We start from the raw sequence: 27,073 nt of genomic DNA on the forward strand, positions 1-27,073 counted from the left end.
TTTGAATTCTCAACAGCCTTCTAAAATGCTCTGTTTGTAATTGGCTAAATCTATTAAAGTCTCATTCAATAATTGTTGGTAGGCTACAGCATTCATTACAAATTAATGCCAGTTTTTGCGTGCTGTCTTTGACTTTGACTTGACTTTGCATCCGTATAATCTGTTCAGCAAAGTTGTTTTTTATTTAAGCATCAAAACCTACATCTATCTGTGGTGGTGCCATTTTATACGAAATATATTTCACTTTCTACCTTCTAGTACACAACAACATATCAGCATCAAATAAACTAGGATGTATAATGTTTATGTGCTGATGTGATAAGTGATATTGTTTTGTTGTTTTTATTGTTGCAACTGGAACACTATACAATGAAGCTGATAAATGAAATTATTTTCTGATTAGCTGAAATTGGTGGGGTTTTTTAAGCTTCTGTAGACTATAATTGATCACCATCTGCTACTTTTGCGATTGCCCATGATGACTAAAACATAACAAAACAACTAAAACTAATAGTAAAATAGGCTATAGAATACAACAACATATTTTTTTAAAGGTATACTCAAAATACAAATACAAACTATTATTCAATCTTGGTTAAGACAGCCTACAACTGAAATTCTGTCTTAAGACTACACATCCTGATTCCTGCACACTTGTCCTTCCTCTGACGTTCAGATGTTTTCTGTCATCTTAAAGACACAACCTGTTGCAGCACTGCGCGATCGCTATCATTTCGTTTCATCATTACTCTTTCTTCCATCAATAATCCAATCCGTGCATAAAGTGATGGGATGGGCTTGGTCAAGAACATCCTGATTCGCTGCATCGCTGTGCTGTCTCTGGCCACTGATTCGCGCACATCGTTGCACTATTCACATCACTATAATATTTGATTTCTTCTAGGGCTGCAAGAATCGGTGCTCGATTGGATTGGACTGGAGAGAAACCATGGCAGAAACATCCGAGGATAATGTTACAGTTCCTGAGTTCAACAACCTTCTCCAGATGGACCCCTACCTCAAACCGTTCGAGAAGGACTTCAAGAGGAGGTAAACAGCTCCAAACGGTAGCATTATGCCTAGCTTGTCGCACCAAGTCAAATCCGGATGTTGCGGACAGCACCGGGGCTTGCGTTGGCATCAATGTCTGTTAGTAAAACGCACAACAAGCGACCAAAAACATCCTTTCTTTCAGATGACGAGGCAGCATCTAATAACGGTCATGACATTTAGGCAGGGGTCGCGTTCTTTCCTCTGTGTGCGCGTGCGCGCGCTTTTCTCGTCCCCTCGATCGACCCCACTTTCACTTAGAAGGCGGCTGCATGTTAGTATAGAGACACATTTGCGGTTTCCCCATCTTGCTAAACAACTGCCGTTTGTCATTCTTAAACAATCGCCACATATTTATTCATGTTATGTTATCCCTGTTATGTTATTATCAACTTCCGGGTGCTTGGGCTTCATTCATAATTTGTAGGGTAGTCCCCGGTCGTGTGACACACTGGCATACATAATAGAGAGCCGAAGTCTGATGTCACTTTCAGTAGAGGGCGTCAGTCCCCAGGTTCATGTATTTTTTTAGTTGCATTGAAATCGCCATAGGAGGATTTTTAGATTGCTTCATATAAGAACTGTGTTTGAAAAATAAACATGTCATCCCGGCCGCTTCACTCATATGGATATGAAGAATCAACTGACTGAGAGAAAACGCTAATGTTACTGCTACTGAATTAGTTACATTTTCGCTAGAAGCAGACTGTATCATATATATATGAGTGACTGACTGTTGCAAACGATACAGAGACACCTCCCTGACAATAACGCAGAGACGGCTTGTTTATTTTTGGACCACAACGCTTATAGTAGACGATATTAAGATCACCCCATGTTATTCTCCATGGAGAAATTACTTACGCGAACCAGGGGAATCGAAGGGATGAGCGAGTTACGTCAGGACTTCGGTGCTCTATAGGCCAATAGATGTGGTCCTTCATTGTCTGCATCTCAGTCTGGGACAGGAACTCAGGTTGAGGCTGCATGCTCAACACAGTAGTAGAGAGTTTATTGGAAACAGTATGCGAACATGTCGACAGATTTGTAGGGTAGTCCTGGTCGTGTGACACTGGCATCATTTTCTTTTTACAGTCTATGACTGGCATACATAATAGGCCAATAGGGTAATAATGTGGTCCTTGTCTGCATCTCAGTCTGGGACAGGAACTCGGGTTGAGGCTGCATGCTCGACACAGTAGATTTTTAGATCATACTTTATCCTGATTTTGTCTTCCGTTTGGATAGAAATTGTTCATTGGATAGGACAATAGGCAATATTGCATCAGTCAGATATTAATCTTGACACTGATGAGATATTTTGTAACATATGGTCAGAGATAGTCTCCTTTCAACTAACTAACAAGTTGACAGTAGCCTATGTCATTATTGTTTACTTGTCCACTGTACTAGTTTGCAATCCCTATAGGCATGTAAACACGGCATATGTTGTCTAGAGAGGACTAGTATGCACTATGCATATTGGTAGACAGTAAAGCTGTCTCTGCAAGCAGTTCTACAGTGCTAAAATTGCAGTGTTAAGGTGCCCCATTTCTCTGTCAATGTGATTCATGCTTGTGTCCCCACTCCCAAGTCCCTAGTATTTACTCATGCAGTCCCAAGTCAATGTATTGGTCTTTACTCTTTAGCCCTCTAAACACTCAAAAAGGTACCAGGATTATTATAGAGTAGTCAGAATTGTGGAGTGGATCCCGATCATAGACTGTAAAGGTAGCCACGCCCCTCAGAACATACTCGACTTTATGGCAATTTTTTAAATAAATGAGACCATCATTTTCCAAAAAGAATATTATGAAATGACAAATGAGACTTTAAACTAGTGACTGGAAGCATAAAGTATTCATGACCATGTTTATTAAAGGTATATTCAGTGATTTCACTCAAAAAACTTTCATCCAATCAGGATAGAGAGCCAAAAACGAAACCTAAGGTTTTTTGACCCCCAGGGGTTAACTGGGGAAAAAATAAGTGATATTTGAATTAAGTGAAATCACTGAATATACCTTTAAGGTAATACAGTCTAGGTGAATTTGGGCCCAAATACATGGACCTCTATGGAGCTGGGTTTTTTTGGGCCCAATGACAGCGCCACAACAGGCCATTATATGAACTTTCAGGAAGTCAGGATTTACTACTGGCTTCAGACACTATTGGCTCACTGCCCCCCTGGTAGTAGTACAAGATGTGAGTGGAAAAACTTTCAGTACATAGGCATTTTGCATTTATTTCTATTTATGCTTAGACATACAATCCTACTTTTTGTGAGGTAAAGCAGAAAAGCACTGCTTTGGGTTCTTTAGCGAGACCTAAGATGAACCTACAACTGGGGTCGTTTGTGGCCAACATACTGACTTCCTGCCAAGCCAACACTGCTCTTCAGAAGTACTGTAAATACACATGTCCTGGCTTATCAAGAAACTCAGATAACAGTTTGTTTTTGACCTCACTAACTTGTTGCTATTTTGTTTGTTTTCAAAGTACCACTGTCAATTCAGAGAAGGTGTGCGTGCGTGCGTGTGTGTGTGTGTGTGTGTGTGTGTGTGTGTGTGTGTGTGTGTGCGTGCGTTGCGTGCGTGTGTGCGCGTGCGTGCGTGCGTGTGTGTGTGTGTGTGTGTGTGCGCGCGTGCGTGCTAGCCTACATCTTCACCATCCACCCATAAGCCGATTCGGAACCCATTGTCACCTGAGGCCGATTCTAAATCCTAACAGTTCTCTTAAACACTTAACATTTTCAATAATAAAGTACGTTGCTTTTGCAACATCTAAATGTACACAGACACAGACACTGTCCCAGATTGAGAGGTATAACAACGTATAGATTTATCAGGTCTAAATGGGTTATATAGCTGTGGGTTGCATACATTTTATTTCTGGGAAAATTAAAAGAGTAAGAACCCTGTTACAAGTTAGGCAGATTTAGCATTAAGCCTATGATGACATATTGAATGATTGAATACTTTATTAACAGTTTGCAGAAAAAAACCCCAGGAAAGTGCAGTTCAATACAAAGTCTGCTAAGAGGATTTAAACTAAAGAAAGCCTATGGCTTGTTTCCATTGGGATCTTTCATACTCAATACATGACGTTACCATTATAATTGCTGTATCTGCCTAGCAGGGCATTAGATATTATTTAGCTCCAAATTTAATTAATGGAAAAAACCCACTGGTGGCCAGTGATGATGTAGTGGTTAAATCCTGTATCTCTGAAACCACATGCCCCTGCAAGCCAGTGTTAAATCTCAACAGAACGTCCCACTCAATGTTCATATTGCCTAAAAAAATATGAAAGGGGTGGAAAAAAATACTAAGGGGTGTAAACGGCTCACTCTTCTAATCAAAAACATAATTTGTAATGTCCTCCTCAGCATTTTCTTTTTCAACCATATATCCATTAGGCACTTTTTTTTTTAATAAGAATTGCTCTTAAGTCTCCCCTCCCCATTCTGGTTAGTTCCAGTTAAAACAGTCTGTCTGCAGTTATATAGCACCTTTTATGTGTTACCTTCACCCATTCACATCATTCCCTCACTGACATAGGAGGTACCAATCTGCTCATCAGGAGCAGTTAGAGGTTCAGTGTCTTGCTCAAGGGTACTGTACTTCAACACAAAGCCAGGGATTGAACCTGTTCCAAAACGGCTTGTCTACCTCCTGAGCCACTGCCAGTTTGACAAACAACAACTACCTCTTCATACATTTTCCTGGGTTGGCTGGGCCCTTACAGTAGAGTTCTCCAGTTAGGGCCCAGTTAGGGCCAGGCCTTAATTCTCAGGCCCATTGAGAACACTACCTTCCAGGTCTGACCCTTGTCCAGAAACCCCCCAGGGATGTGTCCCACTGTCCCCGGCCCTCAACCCACTCTTCACAAGATTACTGTACTGTACTGTGGGGTGCATACTTAGTTTAGACTAGTCATTGGTTAGACATGGGTTAAGGTTAGGTTTAGGTGTGCTGCCCCGTGGGAGGTTAGGGTGAGGGTTTGAGATGGGTTGTAGTTGTAGGACTAATGACTGTACTGTACTGTACTGTACTGTACTGTACTGTACTGTACTGTACTGTACTGTACTGTACTGTACTGTACTGTACTGTACTGTACTGTACTGTACTGTACTGTACTGTACTGTACTGTACTGTACTGTACTGTACTGTACTGTACTGCCTTACCAGACAAATCCATCAAAATCCAGATGTTTGTGGATCTGTAGTGGGTCTCATCTCTTATCAGCGATGAGACCATCTCCCCCCGTTCCAAGAACTGACTGCAGCAGTGTGATGCCCCACACACATTATAGCCAGCTATGACAAGCAGTACAGGACAGGCCCATCACCATGCGTACAAAATGCCAACTCCAGAGCTATACAGCTCCTCAACAATCACTTGTGGATTCCCTTTCCCAGTGTCCGCACACACACACACACACACACACACACACACACACACACACACACACACACACACAGAGTCTAATTGAAGTCACCTCAAACACATGAACTGGAAAAAGAAAATACAAAAATCACGGCTATCATATTTCACTGTGATAATTCCAGATACTGCGGCTATTGTATTTGCATATACAGTACGCCACTAAACCATTTTGTATAAATGGAACACTGCATCATAGTGAATGGGCCTAAATGTATTATTGTGTTTTGGCAAGTGATGTTGTGGTCATTGGTTATTAAGTTGACAGTATGTCATATATTGTTTACTTGTTCACTGTACAGTTTGCAATCCCTTTAGCTGTGTGTAAACACAGCATAGGTTGTGTTGGGATAGGATGCACTATGCATGTAGAGTAGACAATGTAAAGCTGTCTCTGCAAGCAGTTCTACAGTGCTGAAATAGCAGTGTTAAGGTGCCCAATTTCTCTGTCAGTGTGATTCATGCTTGTGTCCCTAGTAATTACCCAGTCCAAGTCAATAATCCTTGGACCCATTTATTGGTCTTTAGCCCTCTAAACACTCTCAAAAAGGTGCCAGGAGTTTGTAGAGTAGAGTCCGAATTTGTCAAAACTAAAAAGCTGTGAGTGTTGAAGCGGCAAGCAAAAACCTTCAGTACATGGGCTAATTGCATTTATTTGTACGTGTATGCTTAGACCTACATTATGTTTTGTGAGGTACAGCAGAAAAGCACCGCGTTGGGTTCTTTAGCGAGACTTAAGATGAACTGGGGTCGTTTGTGGTCAACAGATTGACTTCCTGCCAACACTACTCTTTAGAAGTACTGTAAATACACATGTCCTGGCTTATCAATAAACTAACTCAGATAACAGTTTATTGTGTGACCTCACTAACTTGTTGCTATTTTGTTTGTTTTTAAAGTTGCACTGTTGCACTGCACCAATACATTCAGTGAAGTCTATTGTTTACCTGAGAAATTAAATGGGACACTCACTTAAAGTTAAGCTGAATATGCATTATGCAATCATTATAATAATTTTCCTGTGTAATTCTGGTACATTACATTTCTAAATGAGATGGCATGTGTGCTTGCATATACATTGATATTTGTGTTGCTATGCTAATGTCAACACTGCCCTACTGCCCAACACTGTACTATATATGTGTGTGTGTATATATGTATATATATATACTATACACAATATACATCACATTGCTGCACCTGGGACGTATCCTCAGTGATGTATCCCAAGGTCATCAGGGTCATACCTCTCACTCAGGTGTTCCAGCCGGGGTGATCAAGTCCCGACTTACATCCTAGTAGCTACCCTCGATCAGTCCCATTAGGGAAAAACCAGGGCCACACAATCCGTTCCTCCCGAACTACTCTGCCAGGACTGGGAGGCACTATTCTGGCGCGTTGCACCAGACTCCCAGCACCAGACACTTCATTAAGGAAAGGTTGGATTCTCGAGCCGCAATGGTTCCGCAGGCTACACCTTGCCCATGATGGTGTAAATAATAATAATTATATATATATATATATATATATATGACAAAAAAGGGACTCCTGCACATCCAAAAAGACCTTTAGGAGGTGCAAGTCTAGTTAGCAGGCATAGACATCAAAAAGAGAAAAACCTTCCAAGGAAGGGACTGCACACTCCAGGGAACAGAGACGGCCAACTTACTGCATCAACTTATTTATTAGCACGACGCGTTTCGCCATGAGCTTCGTCAGGTGCTATATATATATATATATATATATATAATACATACTTTGGCTCCAGATCTACATCAGATCTTGTGTAATGTGACGGCATGTAAGGCACCACATGCTTTGTATTTGAACCATGTGAGTGGCGCGCTAACCTTGCAGAGAGATGAGCATGTCAGTTTAATCTCAAACACAGCTTGGGTTCGCTAGGCTTCACTGAGCCCTAGACGTGTCTCCAACACCTGTCTCACAGATGAAAGTTACACATAAATAATTTTACATATAGATGCACTGCTGTATGAAGGTTAATTCTTGAACAGCCCTCGGTGTACAAAGTTGCAAACCCCCCCAGAGTACAAAGATTTCATGAACACAATCGTAGAAGCTCAAGAGCTTTCTCAGACTTTGATGTCCTCTTGCTGTGCAGCTCAGTGCTACGAATTCATCTGCCTTATCAGAAAAAAATCAGACATGTCTGAAATGAGTTGTACTGTACAACTACAGTAAGTGTAGTGTAGTGCAGACTGTAGTGTATTCAGACAGATGTATTTTCTGTTAATTTGAATCCGTGTAAATGACAAGTTCCATGGTTGAAGATAACGTGTGATTTTATGCAAATTCCATTGTCAATGGAGTTGTAAAACAATGAATCATCCTTTTAACACTCCAGCCACAAGACACAGTTTGCTCTCTTGCAGAATCATCTAGAAATGTCGCAATTTTGGAAAAATTGCAAAGTGTGGTTGCTGCAGTCGCTTAGTTATATAGGTCCCTTCCACTCATTTTGCTAGCCAATTACAATCTCACGTCACTCCTGTGATCATGTGTAAGTAATTTTTTTGGGGGGGATTTATCCCCCCAAAAAAACATTTTTCTGCAACAAACTGCTTTTAGCTCTTGGTTGATTAAACGATCGACATCTGATTCAAATTTGGGGTGGATTGGACGTTTGGTTCATAATAGGGTCCGGAGATCATGTGTACCACCTTTTGAGAGATTTGGACAGAATCTGTAGGAGGGGGAGCAAAAAGTGTGTTTTGGAGTAAATTCTAATTTACAACAAATCGCTCATTTACAATAACAATAGTCTGGTTGGCAACCACACTCAATAACCATAGTCTGGTTGCCCTACACTAATAACTTTTTTAGCCTTTCGAAGATTATCCCCCAATACTTTGTAAAAACTGCAGCCAGTCATCTTCAAAATTGGAGGAAGTGAAAGAATATCAAAGTTCATTATAATACTTGTGCATGTTCAAGGTAGTATTGAGTTTACTTTTCTGTCACCTTGGTTGAGGGTCAGCAAAATCATTGTTTGCATGACATTTTAGCCTTCATCAATCAGCCTTTCTGAAAATGCTCAGGCAGCTGTTTTGCCTTGTTAATGTACTTTTCTCAAATAAAGGCATTCATAACATCTTTGAAAGTCACCTTGCCATTGAGCAGTAGAACCGCTTAAAACCACCTTAAATAAGTTACAAAAAGCCTTTACTACTTACTGTATGATTTTCCCATTATAACAGACAGAGAGCCTAAAATCACACTAAATATTTAGTAGTGGCTCAGTTGTGAGAAGATTTTTGGACTTTATTGATTATGAATCAGCTTGGGATACATCACTGAGGATACGTCCCAGGTGCATGCAATGTTTTTTCGTTCTGGTCTGTACAGCCTGGTTTGTTACGTTCCACTAAAGCTAAGTGAGGCTGAGAATTGGCGGATTTGGCGAGTCAGGATTATCAAGACTGGATAAAAGCACAGCCTGGCTTTTCCTCAGTAGACCATGCAGTGGAGCACATATTTACTGATCATTCTTCTTCATGGGGTATTATGGCAGTTGGCATCCTTAATAGTTGCATTACCGCCCCCTTCTGTTTAGGTACTTAGAATCTATCCCACAGACTTACTGATACGAGGCCTAGCTGATAAAATAAATACTGTTGCTATAATCAAAGAGAGAATACTCTCAATAGTGGACACTGAATGATTAACTTTTAGATTGATTGGAGTATTTACAGTTTGCAGAATGGTATACATTCCACATGAAAGCACAACTCAATACAAATACTTACTGTGGATGACACACTGATAAAGCATTACTTATTTACAACACGGTCCACCATTTTCAATTCATCAGAACATTTAGAGACGTACAAATATACACTACTAATCTACTATATAAAGAACAAGGTAAAAAGGTAAAAGAAACATACATAATTGGGGTGAGGGGGATTCAGATTTTACAGGGTCCAGTTTTGAATTGCAGCCGTCCGTAGGTGCCCTTTGAGAACGGTTTTGAAGGAGTCAACTTCAAGGGATTCATTAATTGCTGTTGGTAGGGCATTCCACATTTTGGTGGCATAGGAGCGAAATGAATTTAGTCCCTTGTTTGTGCCGAATCTGGGTTGCAACATGGTTTGTTGAACTCCCTCTGGTTTTGTGGGTGTGAACTTCTTTGACATTAAGGAAGTATTTATGGTGCTAGTGTATATTGTGGACTAGACCCATTGCAAGATGCTGTACTCTGTCCCCAACCCTAAGCCATTCCAGCCTGTCAAAGTGGGCAGAGGTGAGGTGGGTTCGGGGAGTGAGGTCAAGTAGTAGCCTGACCACTTTGTTTTGGGAAGTCTGGACTCTGGAGCCTTGTTTTAAGGGCCTTTGTGGTGCTGTGGTACCAAGAGGTGCATGCATAGTCGAAGAAACCTTGTACGGGGGTTCCTTTTAGGGTCTTCAAGGTGTTTTTGTTGACCAGTTTGGAGATCCTGTATAGGAATGTTGTTCTTTGGTTGACCTTTTTCATTTCGTTGGTGGCCATTTTATCACTGGAAAGATTTGCCTCCAGGATGAAACCTAGGTAGGTAAATTCATCTTTACGTGTGATAATATTGTCACCCACTCTAACCAAGAAGCCATCTGCCTTGCTGAGATTACTATTTGATCCAAAGAGAATGGATTCAGTTTTTCCCAGTTGTATGAGTACCGAGTTCAGAGCTGAGGGCATTTCAACCTGCAGTTTGTTCCTGTCCGAGACCAGCAGTGCTGCTGAGTCATCTGCGAACAGGAACAAGTTGCAGTCACAAGCTGATGTCATGTTGTTTACATATTTTAGGAACAGTGAAGTCCATAATATGCTTCCTTGCTCACTTGGAGGGGGGGTGTGGGGGGGGGGGGGGGGGGGCAGTGTTCCGTTCACCTCCACCATCTGTTTTCTCCTCTCCAGGTACAGTAGCATTGCATCCAGCTCACTGATGAAATTGTAAGCATAAAGATATTGTAGCGTTGTGATATTTGGCCATAACTCCCTTCTCTGAGGGAGCTAGCTGTTGCCCAGACTGGTGAACTGTGGGTCATCATGGGTTTAATCCTGGCTTGGGGTGATGCAGGGGGCGGGGGCATTCGAACAAGAGGCTAAGAATGTTTTTTTCCTTTTTTTTTTTTTTTTTTTTTACAAACGTTTACAGCAATTTATTTATTGCTATTTACTATATTCCTCCTAGACCCCAGCGAATTACATCTGGCCACAAAAGGATCACGGGATCTACTGATTGTGAAGGGGGATACCATACAGCAGCAGGGTATTCAACTAGATTAGGCCGGGGGCCACAACTGTAGAATGATTGTGTGTGGGGGGCCGCACAGCGTGTGCGCGAAACGCGAAGATTTGTGGGTTCTCAATGCATTTTGTTCTTAAACTTACTATATATATATATTATGTGTGTGTGTGTGTGTGTGTGTGTGTGTGTGTGTGTGTGTGTGTGTGTGTGTGTGTGTGTGTGTGTGTGTGTTACCTTAGAATATCTGTAGTACTATTTGACAGTGCATTAACATAATTGCCATGACATTAACGGGCGTCAACGAGCACCAGCTGAAAATACACACACACACACACACACACACACACACACACACACACACACACACACACACACACACACACACACACACACACACACACACACACACACACACACACACACACAGTATTCTAGTCTAAAATGACTGGTGTCTGTCTCATTTCTCTCCAAAAGCTCTTGAGTATTATAGAATATGATGAATTATTATGATAATCTCACACTTAATACCGCACACACCATATCTGTAACTTTCATTAGCTCTCTCAAAAAAATAGCAATGGGGGACGCATTTGGCTGGCGGGCCGCCAGTTGAATACCCCTGCCATACAGTATGTCAGTTTGTCACCTCCCCCTGATGAGACATACTACTCACATCATATCAAGTACATTTAACTATATGGGTGATGCTAGCCAAAGGTAAAATACCAATATTCAAAATAAATTATGGTTCTTGATAGTTTACTGTAGATAGGCTAATATTTAGTCATATTAAAGCAAATAAATCAATCAATCAAATGCAAATCTTTTCTCTTGTGCCATGGTCTTGTAAATGGTTAGTTTTGAGACTTCTAATTTGTATCAATACCAATTAAATGACACAATAATATTGTGTCATTTAATTGGTATTGATACAGAGTAAAATCTAAAGGTTTGCCAAAAGGAAGTACATATTATGTACTTCCTTTTGGCAAACCTTTAGATTTTACTCTGGCTCAGTATATTAGCCATATGGCATTGTAGGAAAGGGGAACAGAGGGCATAGAGGCATCTTTAGTTTCTGGCTGATTTTCCATAATAAGCCAGTTTGGAACTAACTGTCTGAGAAATCAGTTGCAAATTTAGTCACATTGTGATTTTGCAGCGTAGCCTGATGTAATCTGCTTGTGGTAATCATGACTGGATTGTAATCGTGACTAGGCCCACAGTCTAAAGATGCAGAGGATCTTGCACCCCTACGGGAGCTAACCATTCTTCTCCTACCACATGAGAAGAATTTCTTGGAATCATAATTTTTATTTTTTTTAACCAAGGGGAGATTTAGAATTCCTGCAATGGAATTTCAGGATTATTCTCCTGAATGGAGTGTCAGTCTGTCAGAGGGTTTCTACGGCAGCATGGGTTGGACTTTAAAAGTTGACGTTTGGCAAATGCTGTCTGTATCCACTGTGCTTTACACAGGGAGCAGCTGCTGAGAAATCGCACTGTTACCTCAGCCCATCATTACTAGCCCCAGGGCATTCACCAGCCAGTCTGAGCTTGGCTGCAGGGCTGTATGGGGGAGAGTGCACTTAACTCCGTTGGCTGAGAGACTCTCTGTACCAGGGGAATCTGATATGGACACCAGCTGGCCGCTGGAACTTAAGTGAGATAAATTGCAAAGTAGTTAGTCTATCCTCCCGAACTTGAAAGTAACAGACAGAGGTTTATCTCTAGGATGTGCCCATAGTCACATTTTCTGGCGGCACAGAGGTAAATTTTAATGTTTTGCATATCCAGTCAGGTTATAGGTGCCAGGAGGCAGGAGCTAATTGTGGACAGAAATAAGGTGATACAATGCTTTATGTTTTGGAACATCATACAGTAGACACCTCTTTAAAACTTATACCATTAAGCTGATGCTGTTACATTAATATAAGCAATATGGAGTATTGCAAAACAAAGAAAGAATCTGTAACTATTTAATTGCACATTAAAGCATGCTGGCTAAATTTAAACATAGTTAAACGTTTACATTTACATTTGTGCTTTCTACAGCAATTGACAGTTTAATCAAAAGCTGTTTTAATTTCAGAATCAAAAACCTTGTGTGTTAAGTCTGTAGTTCACAGACTTAACACGCATTAATATAGAATACTTGACTACGCTCAATGAGCGTAGTGAAGTGACGTCGTGATGCCTGCCCAAATCATGTTGAAGGTTATTTTATCCAGTAGTTGTTAGGTGTGATAATTGATAATTGTGTTTCCTTTGGGTTTGAAGGTATGGACTACTGCAAAAGCATCTCTTCCTCCTGGAGGAAGCGGAGGGAGGTTTTGACCAGTTCACACGCAGCTACAGGACCTTTGGCATCACGCGACAGCCTGACAACAGCCTGTTCTTAAAAGAATGGGCTCCAGCAGCCGAAGCCCTCTTCCTCACCGGTGACTTCAGTAAGTACACTGCTTGCAGCACAAGCAGAGCTGTCAGCTCCAGACTAAACTTGTCAGCCTAATGTATAAGCCAGGGTTCCTAAGGGAAGCTTTGAGTTCTGTGGCCTTCTCATATGTTATCAAAACGTTTACTATATATTTTGAGCATGGCTGGCTCTGTGTTTTTGCTGAAAGGTGCAGCAGTTTGATAAAGTATGCCTGCTCCAGTTCTTTAACAGTAATGATTTAAAAAAAAGATTTATCGACTTAACCCAGACATAAACAACACTCAATAGGGACTCCACATGAAAACATTTGAAAGGTTATTTATTATTTATTTATAGGATATGTGTTAATATTTTAGTGGCTAGTTATTTCATCATCTCTATGTAGAGATTTTGAGAGAGTGCAAGCTTTCTGTTTTGACTGAAATCTCCTTTTCCTCTGTGTCCAACTTTGAAGGTAGTTTCAGGTTGAGGATCTGTGGTTATTTTGTTCATACTATACCGTTGTAAATTATGTAATAGTTAAAGGGGTAGTGCATTTTTTGGGCGAATTTAGCTATTTTCCCTACTGACCCAGTGTCTTGAGGTAGACAGTAGTGTGACAGGAAATGGGGAGGGGGGTGGGGGGGTGGCTCGAATCTGCGACACGCAGTCAGGCTGGATTACCAGCCTCGGTGCCCAGACCGCTAGGCCGGCCCGGGCCATTCATGAATGCATTTTGCCCTCTTATTCACTTTAATGCTATGTTGCAGTTGCATGGTGAGGTTAGCCTAGTTCAATTGCAATTCTTTCCCTCAAAAGTAGGGAAAAGCACCTTTAAACTTCTACAAAAATGGATTTCTGCTCTAACAAAACTACACATTGTAATTTACACAAAGTAGTAAAGAAATTAGATTGGAAATACTTTTCAAAATACACATACATGCATTCCTGTTTGATGCAAACTCATGTACAGTAGTAATCAGGATGTTTATAAGTGCAAGATATTAACACAATCAGTGCCGGGATTTCTTTCAAAATAGAAGCTCGGGGTGCCGGGAAGATTTGGCCGCTTTTACTCTGTAAGCCCCCCCCCCCCACAAATTCTTTCCCCACAACATCTTGAATGAACAAATGGAATGTAATCGTGGCATGCACGGTCAATACGCTGCTGAGTCACAGGTGCTAGGCATTATGCCATAATAGGAATAAGACAATCGAGGGACATAAGTGTTTAGAGTTAATTTAACTCTGATTTGTCAAAAATATATTTACATTTGACATTTTTATAATAGACTATTTAGACCTTTCAATCATGTGTGTGTGTGTGTGTGTGTGTGTGTGTGTGTGTGTGTGTGTGTGTGTGTGTGTGTGTGTGTGTGTGTGTGTGTGTGTGTGTGTGTGTGTGTGTGTGTGTGTGTGTGTGTGTGTGTGTGTGTGTGTGCGTCTGCGTAGTTTGTGATTTTCATTTTCAGACTTTTTCAGACTTTAGGGTTTAAATAGTGCCGGCATGGTGTCTATGGTGCTGTTTGGAGTTGGCATAGCTAATTTCATAGTCTGATTGGTGGTTGTCCAGAACCGCCGATCCGATGGTGCTGATCAGTCCAGCTGTTGCGAGATTATCCCCAGACAGACAGACACTCTTCTAGACGGTTCACCTCTGAGGAACAATGTCATAAAAACAGCAATACAATCAGATTAATATTGTGTACTAAACCTAAGGTCTGTCAATTTGTTTATTGTCACTATTCAGTTGTCTGCGCTGTGGGTACTACTGCTATTCCTCCTTTAGACGCTTCTCCATTTATTTTCCTTTTTTAATTATCTTCCCGACCTGGGGCAGGGGCTCAATTCCAACATTCAATTCTGCAAGAGATTACATTTTGACACGGCTCAGTCATATTATTTGATTTCAATTTCATAGCAAATGTAGAAACAGCCCAGCAGCCCTAGTCATGAATATGGTGCAGGTTGGATGCATAATACACCCCCCCCCCCCCCCCCTTTAAGCAAAGCAAGATAAATAAATTGTGAAAAATAAGACCTAGTCTGTCTGTGAAAACGTGTACCGGTAGGTGCTGAACCTGGTCACTTCTGGTGTAACGCTGGTGATTCAATTTTTTTTTCATGAATACTAAACAGAAATGGTTTGCTGTATAGTGTATAATAAACACAATGTATTAAAGTGACATGCAAAGATGGTCTGTTTGTAATAATGTTTGTTGCTGTGTCCTAATATACCCCTGTCAATCAATGTGGCATCATAAAATATACTCCTTTGTATTTGTGGTATCATATGAAATAAAATATTCAATGAGCAGTGAAGTAACGTACAGTACTGTATTTCACATTGATGATTACTGTTGTCTACACACTGTGGTAAGCTGTACATTACATGTATATTGTTTAATATATAATATAGTATAGTATGTATAGTTGACATAGATACTCCACTGTTACGTTCTTAGTTTATACATGATTCATGATAACTACTTTTGATATATGTGATGTATGCCATGCTTTTTGTTTTTGCTTAAATGTATGCCATGCTTTTGTTTTTGCTTAAATGTATGCCATGCTTTTGTTTTTGCTTAAATGTAAGTCGCTCTGGATCAAGAGCGTCTGCTAAATGCCTAAATTGTAAAATTGTACAGATGAGGATAAAGAATAGCCTAAGTGAGTTTAGACACTTACTGTACACATATTTTTGAAAAAAGTTAAAACGTTTTGAGATTTTACAAAAAACAATAATGTCCCATAACAGGGACAACAATATTGGTCTCATCAGAGTCAATCACAGAGTGAGCAAAGGCCGTGTTGGGTTTGAGCCTGGCTCATGATGTTACCATCCCTCTGCCCACCCCTTTTCCTCACCGTAGTATATGATGTTATATTTTCCTTTCTTTCTTCTATGTAAGAGCAATGAAGTCAAATTCCACATATATTATATGAACATACCTGGGTGGACAATTAATAAATGGTTTCTGTTAAAGTCTGTCCTGATGAAGGTCTAATCGGCCGAAACGTCAACCCAATAAAGAGCAACATTTTGGCAAGTGTCTTGACAGTGTGCGGGACCTTTTCTTTGTTTTTCAAAAATACCCTTTTTAAAGTCTTTGGGTCTGATGCCGATTCCGATTTTCTTTGCAGAGTCAAAAAGTGCATAATCAATGTTTATGATTTAGATTTGATCAAAGTTTAAAAACGACAGTACAGTACAAGCTTTTCTTTTTTTTTTATATATATTAAAATAAATTTGCTTAAAATGCCCAAAGTAGGGACGCCAGGTTGGCTGGATAATACTGCTGTCGACCAAGAAGCGATTCCGTTTCTGATTCCAATAAAGCAGATTTTTTCTGATTGTTTGTTGTTGTGCAATATTAACTTGGTATCCATCTTCAACCCATTTTGCTTTTCACTTGTAGATGGCTGGGACAAATTCTCTCACCGTTACGACAAGAAAGAATTTGGGAAGTGGGAGCTCACTCTGCCACCCAAGCATGATGGGTCTCCAGCTGTGGATCACAACAGCAAACTCAAGGTACAGGACGGTAGTTTGGTGTCTATTTTTATGTCGTCAGTTGGTGTCACCTCAGTCTGGCTGCATGGGGCCTTGTTGTTGTAATGTGTGATGGAGATTAGCTCTCATGCGTGGTGTCCTTTATTATGATCCAAGTGGAGCCCCACCGTGTAGCCGTCAACAATATGTCACACTCACAGCGCACCAGAGGGAGATTACTGTATGTACAAGATGTGACACAGCAGTGCACTCCTGAGAAACCTGCTTCTGTAAATGACGTCCCTTTGGTTACATTAAAATTTAACTCCCTCTCTGACCGGTTTCTCTCAGGATGTGTTGTTCTTTCACACAACACAGCCCACTGTGCGTGCAGATGATTGTGTTTTAGCTCTAGTAAATAATTCATCAGGGTTAAATGCAAAGAAGCAACCTCCCATAATGCGTCTCCCAGAGTCTCGGGCCCAAACTGCATGGATGAGAAATGAGCCTGAATGTGATCCCATGAAGGTGAAAGAATGACACAATATCAATCTCCTTGGAACCAGGTCATCATTGGCACACACCTTTGTCATTGACAGCCATCCGCAATCCCATTGTCAGCGGAGGTCAGTCTAAGGACGATAAGAAGCAGATGGAAATGCTGGCTGGCACATAGCCTCTAGTTGGGCACCCTGTAGCCTATGAATGGCTGTCTTGCTGCGGGATCCATTTTAAAATGAGTTCCACAGCACTCCCTCGTGAAAGCACAAGCCTAGCTACGATCGCTCTCATATTGAGCTTGCCCTTGCATGCTTTGTGTTCAGAGCATTGAATTCACCCTTTGTCAGCCTTCTGATTGGTCCTTGACTGACTAACCAGCAGGCTCTTGTTCCGCCCTGGTTCGGCCTTGTTTATGTTGAATTTGCTAAAACATATTTTTTGGAAAAAACTAAAGACCCAGTCACCATTCTGTGTGCACTCAGTATTGAGTGCACAGAATATCAATATGAAGCAACTGAAAAACATGTTATTTCAATGGAGGATTTTTATCCAACCACGAAACGGCAACCAATGTTGCGAAGAGGGGCACAACCACGGGCGGGACTTGACAAAGGGTGAATTGTCTATGTCCATGGCAGGTTCAGTGTTTAAATTTGCATTACATACGTTTTGCTAAAGTAATCACAAAATCACATTTTGTCCAAACTTCATCTTAACATTGCATGTGATGTTTATTTATTGTAGTATTAGCTTTCAGTTCAGCTCAGACGTCTGTTCATTTTGCCAGAAGGACGACCACTCTGTCAGACCCTACAGCAGTCCAATTATCCAGCTATATTTTCCTAATCTTATATAAAGTATAAAGTACAGGTCTCTAACCCCCAGGTGGCTTGGCGGTAATGAAAAAGTCTCAGAGGGGGGTCTTGCCAGTGGCTCACAAGCAGGTGGTGTTGGGACAGTCAGTACCTCACAACAGAATTAGTTGTGTTCAAATGCCCATTTCTGCAGGGGACAGAACCAGGCGCACTCATACTGTGGGCTACCAAATTGATTATCTCTGCGGCTTTCAAGCACCCTTGCTGCCTTTCTCTTTTCTTCTCTGAACGACGGCAGGAAAGTAACTTGGCAATTAGAACTCCAAACCACACCGAATAGATTCTCGTTTTTGCCTTCAACTAGTAGAAGACATTATAGATAAAAGTGGCTATAGAACATTATTTAGTTAGATTTTTCTTTGTGTGTAAAGTATGTGGTTTTAGATGTGTTAGATTTACACTAGATTTATCTATCTATCTATCTATCTATCTATCTATCTATCTATCTATCTATCTATCTATCTATCTATCTATCTATCTATCTATCTATCTGCTAATTGTAGTGAGCAAGGAAGGTGTTGGTGTGAGTAATGAGAGCGGTTGATGCACATGGAGAGTAGGGTGTAAATGCAGACGGGTGTTTGTATTAATTTTGGATCCCAAAATAAATGCATTACAAATGAATACAAATGGATCCTTTCAAGACATTAAAAGGCAGTCTCGTTTAGAAGATCATAGAAAGAAGATAGCATGTGTTGTGTAGTGACATGGTTTATTGTCATATTGTACGCAGAGTGTTTGTAGCAATATGTAAAGAAATGTAAGGAAGGCTGAATAGTAGTAAATTATATTGATAATATGACAGTATGTAGTATGAACATTAACAGTGAAGTGCAATTGTATGTTGCATCAGGGGAACAGTGCAAAGCATAGGCAATGGCAAAGATGTTGAATATGAAGGTCATTAATTGCATGCATGCATGCAGGTAGTAGCATTAAATGTGATTGTTAATCCGTCCCTGGTATGGGGACATGTTTTACTCTTGATTATAGTTGTCTGATGTCTAAAATATAAATATTTTTAAAATGTAGTGAAGTTGGCTAGAGGAATAGGATGTTTGTAAAAAGTGGTGGGCAGGGAATATGTGGTTAATTACGTATACAGAGCTGAATGGAGGCCATGGGGAGCAGAAGGTGTGTCATTGTGTGGAAATGGGCCTGTGCAGGACACTGAACCCCTAACAGCTCCCCGGGTGCATGCTGCTCCTAATAGTGAGATTTCACTGTAGCTGTGGGGGGGCAGCTCAAAGAGTGTGGGGAATATAAGCATAGACCTGATTGCTTGTTTCTGTCTCAGCTGTAAAATCTGGCAACCCCGTGCCGTGGCAAAGATGGCCTACCTGATTGCGTGACGGATGGATTGATTCTAAAAACTCTCAGCTTCCCCAAAAACCCAGCTTCCCATCATGCACCTGTGCACAGTGTGAAGCTCCACAGCGCCACTGTGTCACCCGTTGGTACCCTAAACTGACATGGTTACCCTAAACATACATACATACTGTACATACATACATACATACATACTACATTTGGACCCCAGGCGTTTCTAAGGAACCAGGCCGTTATTTGCAGTAGGCCATTATTTATTGTTGCACCGGCCTGCACCGGGCCATTAGTTGGTTACAGTTCCTGTCGAGCATGTTTTTAGTGCAAAATTAAAAGGTATGATAAATAGCCGGCAAAGTCTTTTTGATTTAATATTGAGAATAGGGGAGCTTAGGCCCTACTGGCCTACCGGCGCCATTTTGATTGTGATGGCCTACATATTAGATCTGCATCAAGTGTATACTATAAAGTATATATAGTATATACTCTTTCAGTTCGCCAAAATGGGATTTATTAAGCCTACTTGAGTAAGATACTTGTGTGAAATACAACAAGTAGGCTTCTCACCATAAACAAGGTCAGAATAAAGGGGATAAAATAGATAATGAACTAACATAACGTTTCACCGCATTCCTCTCACTGCCGCCTCCTCTCTCTCTCCTCTCTCTCTCTCTCTCTCTCTCTCTCTCTCTCTCTCTCTCTCTCTCTCTCTCTCTCTCTCTCTCTCTCTCTCTCTCTCTCTCTCTCTCTCTCTCTCTCTCTCTCTCTCTCATATATCTCACACGTTATACGTTACGGTCCGATTCATACAGCAGTACTACGACATGTTTCCTACCTGCTGCTGCTCCATCTGTCTGTCAGTGTCAAACAGAAACAACCACACGGTCATTTAATTATTTAATATCTCCGGCCGACGTGGACCCCACGCGGACATAATTATCCTTATGGAAGGGCGAGAGGGGAAAACACCACAAGAGTGACTATTCATCAGGCAAACTTTGTTGCTAGTCACCTATGGCAGTGGTTCCCAAAGTGAGGTCCGGGGACCCCCAGGGGTACTTGAGGGAGTTCCAGGGGGGACCCAGCTAAATGATAATTTGGAACCATATGGACCCTTATCGGTCTGTAACTCAGAGAGTGTACAAATGGAACCAAATGGACCTAGTTCCATTTGTACGTTCTCAGAGTAAAATTAGCATTGATTTTACAATATAAATTGGGGGTCCCAGAGATAAATTATTCTGCATACAGCATAACATACTGAGGTTATGCTCTCGCTGTAGCGACTAGTTTTATATAATATATATTAGTGTGTGACTGTGTGTTCCTTTTTTATGTACAGTAACTGTAAATGTGCCTTGTTTTAAAGACAAATGTTTTTGAAGCTTGCTCATAACATTGTTTGCTTAATACTTTTGATGTGAAGTAAATGAGCTAACAGAGAAGGAGACTGCTTTCTCTTCTCTTTGTAGCCCACAAACAAACATGAAGACTTGACTAAGTTGACTTATACTCGAGCAGAAATACGGAGAATAAATCGGAGACAGGCTGAATTGAGAATTGTGGTTCCTCTAGATACCACAGATACACTGTTGTTGTTCTGATATATATACGTATGCCTATCCATTGGCCAGGTATAGTGATTTATCAGTTATCACATAAAAAATGGCGCACCCTCCCCCAAAGGTGCAAGGTTTGCATGCCCTAGCGGCCTAGCCCCTAACAGACTGGCATGATGTAATTAGCACAGCTGTGTGAGGTAGCCGGGGTGTTGGAAAGACTCGGCGGACGGCTCTGGGCTCTCCCACAGCGTCCCGCTGGCGATTTGTTTTCATAGGCGACCATTTCAATGATAGGGATAGGGAGCGCTGTGCTGTGTTCATTTGGACCGCACACAAGTGGTTTTGCCTACTAGTACTAACCCTGTCTCTAACTCTAACCTAAACATAATCGCAAGCAGGGGAGCAACGTACCGCTCACCAACCTTAATCCAAAAACTATTAACGTACCCCTCACCAACCTTAATCCAAAAATGATTAAAGTACCCCTCACCAACCTTATTCCAAAAACTATTAACGTACCCCTCACCAACCTTAATCCAAAAACTATTAACGTACCCCTCACCAACCTTAATCCAAAAACATAACGTACCCCTCACCAACCTTAATCCAAAAACTATTAAAAAAGTCGGTTGTAAAAAGAAAGTGGCAGCAGCGGGCGCGAACACACAACCCATGGATTCCAAGTCGGTGTAGTAGTTCACTAGGCTAACGAGGCAGCTATCAGGATGGTGTTTTAGTTTGTATTAGAAGGTGAAGTTCCGCCCGTGCAGGTGGCACTTTCCTTGGCTTTCCTCGGCTACTACGCCGGCAGGGTAAAACGAGCGCAGTAGCGCACCCTTGGAAATGGTCGCCTATGAATACAATATTAGCATCCCGCTGTGTGGCACGTAGCATGCGTTGTGAAGTTGTGGTGGTGGGAAAGTGAAATATATTCCACCAATCTGCTCTGTCCCTGTCTGTGTCACGGCGCTAAGCGCATGCATATTTTGTGGGGGTGGCGGTGTTACGGTGAATTTGGTGACCTGAATGTGCTGCGGACCGAAGTGTGTGTGTGTGTGTTGATGACGTGGTGATGGGCAAGAAAGGTGGCTGCATGGCGCCAGATTAGAGCGGTTTTATATTGTTTGTACAGTATGTGGAGAGATTAGGAGCGGGATGATAGGGCACAGACCTTGCCGGAGTACTTAGCAAGTGTCGTGTGAAATGTGGTGGCATGTAAGCGTGCGTGTGTTTGTGAGGAAGGTTTTGGCTGTGGCCGTCATTTGTGTGGCTTGGGATACTAAGGTATCTTTTTTTTTTCTTTTTAATGATTTTTTTTTGTGGCTTTCGCCTTATTTTATATTTTTTATGGAGGGACAGACAGTAGGCTGACAGGAAATGGGGAGAGAGATGGGGGGAAGACATGCAGTAAAGGCCGTCGGGATCGGGAGTCGAACCCGCGGCACACTGCCAGACTGGATTGCCAGCCAAGGTGCCTGGGCCACTGAGCCATGGCCCAGGCCTAAGGTATCTTTAAATACTATAGGGTCTGCCTGTATTCTAACAATTGGAATATGTAGAAATTGCACTTCCCAGACATAATGGCACCCCACAAACTGACGTTAAGCCTGTATTCTAACAATTGGAATATATAGAAATTGCACCTCCCACACATAAGGGCACCCCACAAACTGACGTTAATAGGAAAAAGATTACCATAAATCAGACTTGCCAGTGTATAGTAAAGTATTAAATGGTTTCTTCCATCTTGTGATCAATGGATCTTTGGCCACTGCCCCATCATCTTTCAAAGGCTCTCTGAGACACTATATTAGCGTAAAAGCTGTGAGCAGAGGAGAACAGTTTGCTGCAAGAGAGATGCTTCTGATGCTGTAATGGCATTGAAAAATCACACTTGTCTGAAGTGAGGGGCGCTCTTATCATCATACATCATCATATATCGGCCAATCAAATCATCACATTCCGTGCTACAAACACACCTACACACAAAGCTGTACATAGGAGGGGCGAACGACCCTCAAAAAATGTTTGGTTGAACTGTCGTATAATTCATTTTCGACTGAGGTCGATAAAGGCTTCTAATTCCTAACATTTCTCTGAAAAACCCATGTTTCTATGTCAGTGGTGCTCAACCTTTTTCATGTCAAGGAACCCCAGAATTATCTCTATTAGTATTGGGCCACGGACCCCCATTTCAAAATATGTAGTTCCAGGGACCCCCCAGAAGCCAATATTTTAGTTAAAAATGTTCGCTCTGAAATATATATTCAATGATTTGCGCCACATTGTAACGATTTTTCAAAAATAGACCTACAAGCTCATAGCGCACCACCGAGTGTCGCGCTATGAGCTTGTAGATCTGCTATTTTTCAATAGCTAAATTATAACATAATGTTTAAAACACCAAAAGGGGTTCCCGCCCAAAATGGATTAAAACTGAAACTTTTTGCGTTATGAGCTAATGTCAGAAAGTTGAATTTGGTCTGAACTGGAAAGAGAGATGAGGAAGGACATGCAACACAGGCCCCCAGCTGTGAACGGAACCATGGACGTGATTATGTGGCGGTGACACACTGTCCGGTCTGATCTATCTGCACACCGCGCTTATACAACTTCTTAATATTCAATGGAAATAAGCATTTACTGATTCATGACCATCTGTCTATAATGCTTGAATACTGTTTGGTTTTGCTAAGTACTCTCCTATACGCTTCATGGCATCATTTCCAATTCCATTATACAGTGTTTCTGTTTTTAACTTTATTATATTTTATTTATATTTGACTCAGAACACACCTTTTACTTTCCACTTATATGGTTATTTTCTGTACCTTTAATTTTGAGTGCACTCCCTAAAATAATCCCACATTTTTCTCTTGTCCCAGGTGGTAGTACACACTTCAACAGGCGAACGGCTGTACAGAATGTCCCCCTGGGCAAAATATGTGACCAGACCGGAGAAGTCGGTCATCTATGATTGGGTACACTGGGACCCTGTTCAGCCGTATGTAGTAAGTTTCTCATCATATTTTAATTTCTCAGTATGTTATGCCCAGTATGGATTACTTGGAATATACATGATGAAACAAGTCAAAGATAATTCACATTCTGAACTTGGCTTTCATATCCACATTCTACCCTCATTGCATTTGATGGAGACATCCAAACCTTGAAATCTCCTTCTCAGACCTTATCAAATCTTGACTATTCTTAATAAGGGTGATTGATTGTGATGTTTATTTATATCCTTGCACAAGTCTGCGAAAATAAGAGAGTAATAATGACTACACAGTTTTACTATTTATTTGAGAAGTATACCCTTCTGTCAGCTGAATATTCACTTTGTTTTTAAGAAACTCAATTATGCACTTCAGACTCGCCTGGTTGGTAGTTGTCATTGGATTGTCACTGTAAATACAGTGGTTCTAATTATCAGTGGATGCTGGGATTCATAGATCATAGGGGTCTCATACAAATATATACTATAGACCTCTGGAATAGTGATGTATGATTACTGAATTAATGTAATTTCAGCACTTACAAAAATTTGGCCTCAGATGCCATGATTTATCTGTTTTGGTTGTCATCTTCAGCACATCCACCCCAGGCCAAAGAAGCCCAAGAGTTTGAGAATTTATGAGTCGCATGTGGGCATTGCTTCACCGGAAGGGAAGGTTGCATCATATACCAACTTTACAACCAATGTATTGCCTCGAATAAAAGACCTGGGTAAGATACCTCCAACAGAGAATTGCCTAATGTCTAAATACTTCCTTTTCCTTTATACTTATCAACCCTTTGTTATGGAGCATGATATTTACTGTGATTTTTTGCTGTGTCTGCAAAATGGCAGTGCATGATCGTGCAGTGAATATTTTTATAGAAGGGAAATATTTCTGTCAGTGGATCCTTTTGTAAGTTGTATTTCAACTAAGTGCTTTAGTACAAAGAGCAAGTTGAAGCATTGCAACTATCAATTCTGATCCTATGATATCGTTTGAAAAACAGTAGTTATAGTCAGGACAGGGCTGCAGCACACATTTTCTGCCTGCCAGTGTCCAGTGTCATCTCTTTCACGGTATGTTGTTTTGAGTGCCACCAGTCTTTTAAGAGGTATTTTCAGTGGCAGACCTGTCACATTTACTTAGTGCAACGCCTCATCGACAAGGCAACATCCTTTGTACTAGTCTATGACCTGCAGTGGTCATTACTACTGGACAGGTTTTGTCAGGGCAGCTCTATGGCATAAGTCACACCCAGCTCTGAGACAAATGATAGCTTCAATGCTCCTGCAACACGTGTGTTGTGTCCTACTGTGTATCCTATCTATATTAACAAGTGAGAACTTGTACCCAACACATGGCAAGAAACCCAAAGCCACAACAGCTACGTCGCTATTGCAACACCCAGAACACCATCTTACACACTACACTCACACACACTCACACGGGCAGTGACGTCACACAGTTACCCTTCGCAGTGTTGCAACGCTATCTCCTCCTATCGCGCCCATCGACCACACTCAACACCACCCGCCAAAAAAAATTCATTGCAGTGCCACCAAAGATGCCTCCCGTCCACACTCACGGCGGCAATGCATTTGTTTACTACAAACATTATCGCCCCAAGCACCCACACCCCCGGAACACTGTTGCCCTTTCACCACGCTAAATTCGCCAGGTCTATGCAAGTGAGCACAAATTACATGTGAGAAAATTCATTCACAAGCCCACAAATGCCATTCAAATGCCATTCAACACACACTACGACTCGCTTACAATTCGCGAACCTGGCAACTACTACTCCGTCTTTTAATTGGCTACTAGCTCTCAGCCTGTGCTGCTCTGATCTCCGAGTCTCCCTGACAGTCCTGTCCACTGTCCGGACTCCGCAAGAGAAAAAAACGAGGAAGGAGAGGACTTTTCGCCTCACGATTTTGCTTATTCCTTCTAAATCTCTGTATATAAAATATCGCTCTCTCAGCGAATCTCTTAGTTACATCAACATTGTTTTTTGACAGTTTTTGGTTTGTGCCAAACTATTACAATTACACCGTTCTAATTCGCCATTTCGCCTGCCAGCCACACAGCGCACACGCAGCGCACGCCTGGAAGCCACGATCTCTCTCTCTCTCCACGCCACGCACGCACACACACAGGAATAGCCGTGCAGCCTATACACGGCGGCAGCGAGACAGGACGTTATAATCTTGAGTTTCGCCCAGGCCGTAGCGTAACGGTCTGGGCACCGGACTGGTGATCCAGTCGCGGTGTGCCGCGGGTTCGACTCCCGGACCCGACACGGCCTTTACCGCATGTCATCCCCCCATCTCTCTCCCGTTTCCTGTCAGCCTACTATCTGTCCCTTAAAAAATCAATAAAAGGCGTAATGAGTTTCATTAAATAACTGTCTTTCTCCGCACGCGCACGTGCGCACAAAACATTATTCAAGTGAAATGCGTAACGCCAATATTGGGCTAATATAGGCTACCAATATGTGGGTAGCCTACAGGGATTTACCCACGGAATGAATATATATATATATATATATATATATATATATATATATATATATATATAATCATCTATACCAGGGCTGCCCACACTTTTTTTTACTTAGCTACTTTCAAAACTATCATCCCATTGCTGAAAATAGTTACAAAATGTAATTGAGGAGCCTTTCATAGGCTACATACAGTGGTGTCCCGTTCGTCTGTACCAGGCTGACTTCTATAGGTTTTGAAAGGTACCTTTCATTTTTTTATTCTTTATTTACCCAGGGAAGTAGCTGAGCACAGGTGCTCATTTTCAGCAACGCCCTGCACATCGACACACACACACACACACACACACACACACACACACACACACACACACACACACACACACACACACACACACAAAATGTCATGTCAAAGGTACCTCTGGACGCCACACCTCTGATGGGTGGGGTTTAGTCTTAAGGGGTGTGTTTCTTTCACCCACTGTGTAATACAATAAATGGACGGTAGGTGGCAGTAGTACAGAGGCCAGAGCAACTGGCAAAAAGACAAACGCACATGCAATGGGAAATAGAGGGGGGGAAATGGAAATGGTAGGGGTTTTATTTTTGGTATTTCACTTTGCTACTGATGATTGTACGCAACAACAAGT

General features: G+C 41.5%; 1 protein-coding gene across 2 annotated transcripts in view; it reads left to right on the forward strand.

The window, feature by feature from the left end:
- The first annotated feature begins 790 nt into the window (after positions 1–790).
- The window catches only part of gbe1b (glucan (1,4-alpha-), branching enzyme 1b), a 93,122-nt gene continuing 66,839 nt past the window's right edge, over positions 791–27,073 (forward strand). The window contains exons 1-5 of one of the 2 annotated variants that reach the window (XM_083772883.1): positions 791–1,050; positions 13,026–13,195; positions 16,584–16,699; positions 23,807–23,932; positions 24,515–24,650. In XM_083772883.1, coding sequence (XP_083629009.1) covers positions 950–1,050; positions 13,026–13,195; positions 16,584–16,699; positions 23,807–23,932; positions 24,515–24,650 — 649 coding nt within the window. In that variant the 5' untranslated portion in view covers positions 791–949. Of the gene's footprint in view, positions 1,051–13,025; positions 13,196–16,583; positions 16,700–22,274; positions 22,428–23,806; positions 23,933–24,514; positions 24,651–27,073 lie in introns of those variants that run through there. The other variant, XM_083772884.1, reaches the window with a different exon arrangement.

The sequence above is a fragment of the Protomyctophum parallelum genome, assembly GCF_964188405.1.
Source record: "Protomyctophum parallelum genome assembly, chromosome: 9".
NCBI classification, from domain to species: domain Eukaryota; kingdom Metazoa; phylum Chordata; class Actinopteri; order Myctophiformes; family Myctophidae; genus Protomyctophum; species Protomyctophum parallelum.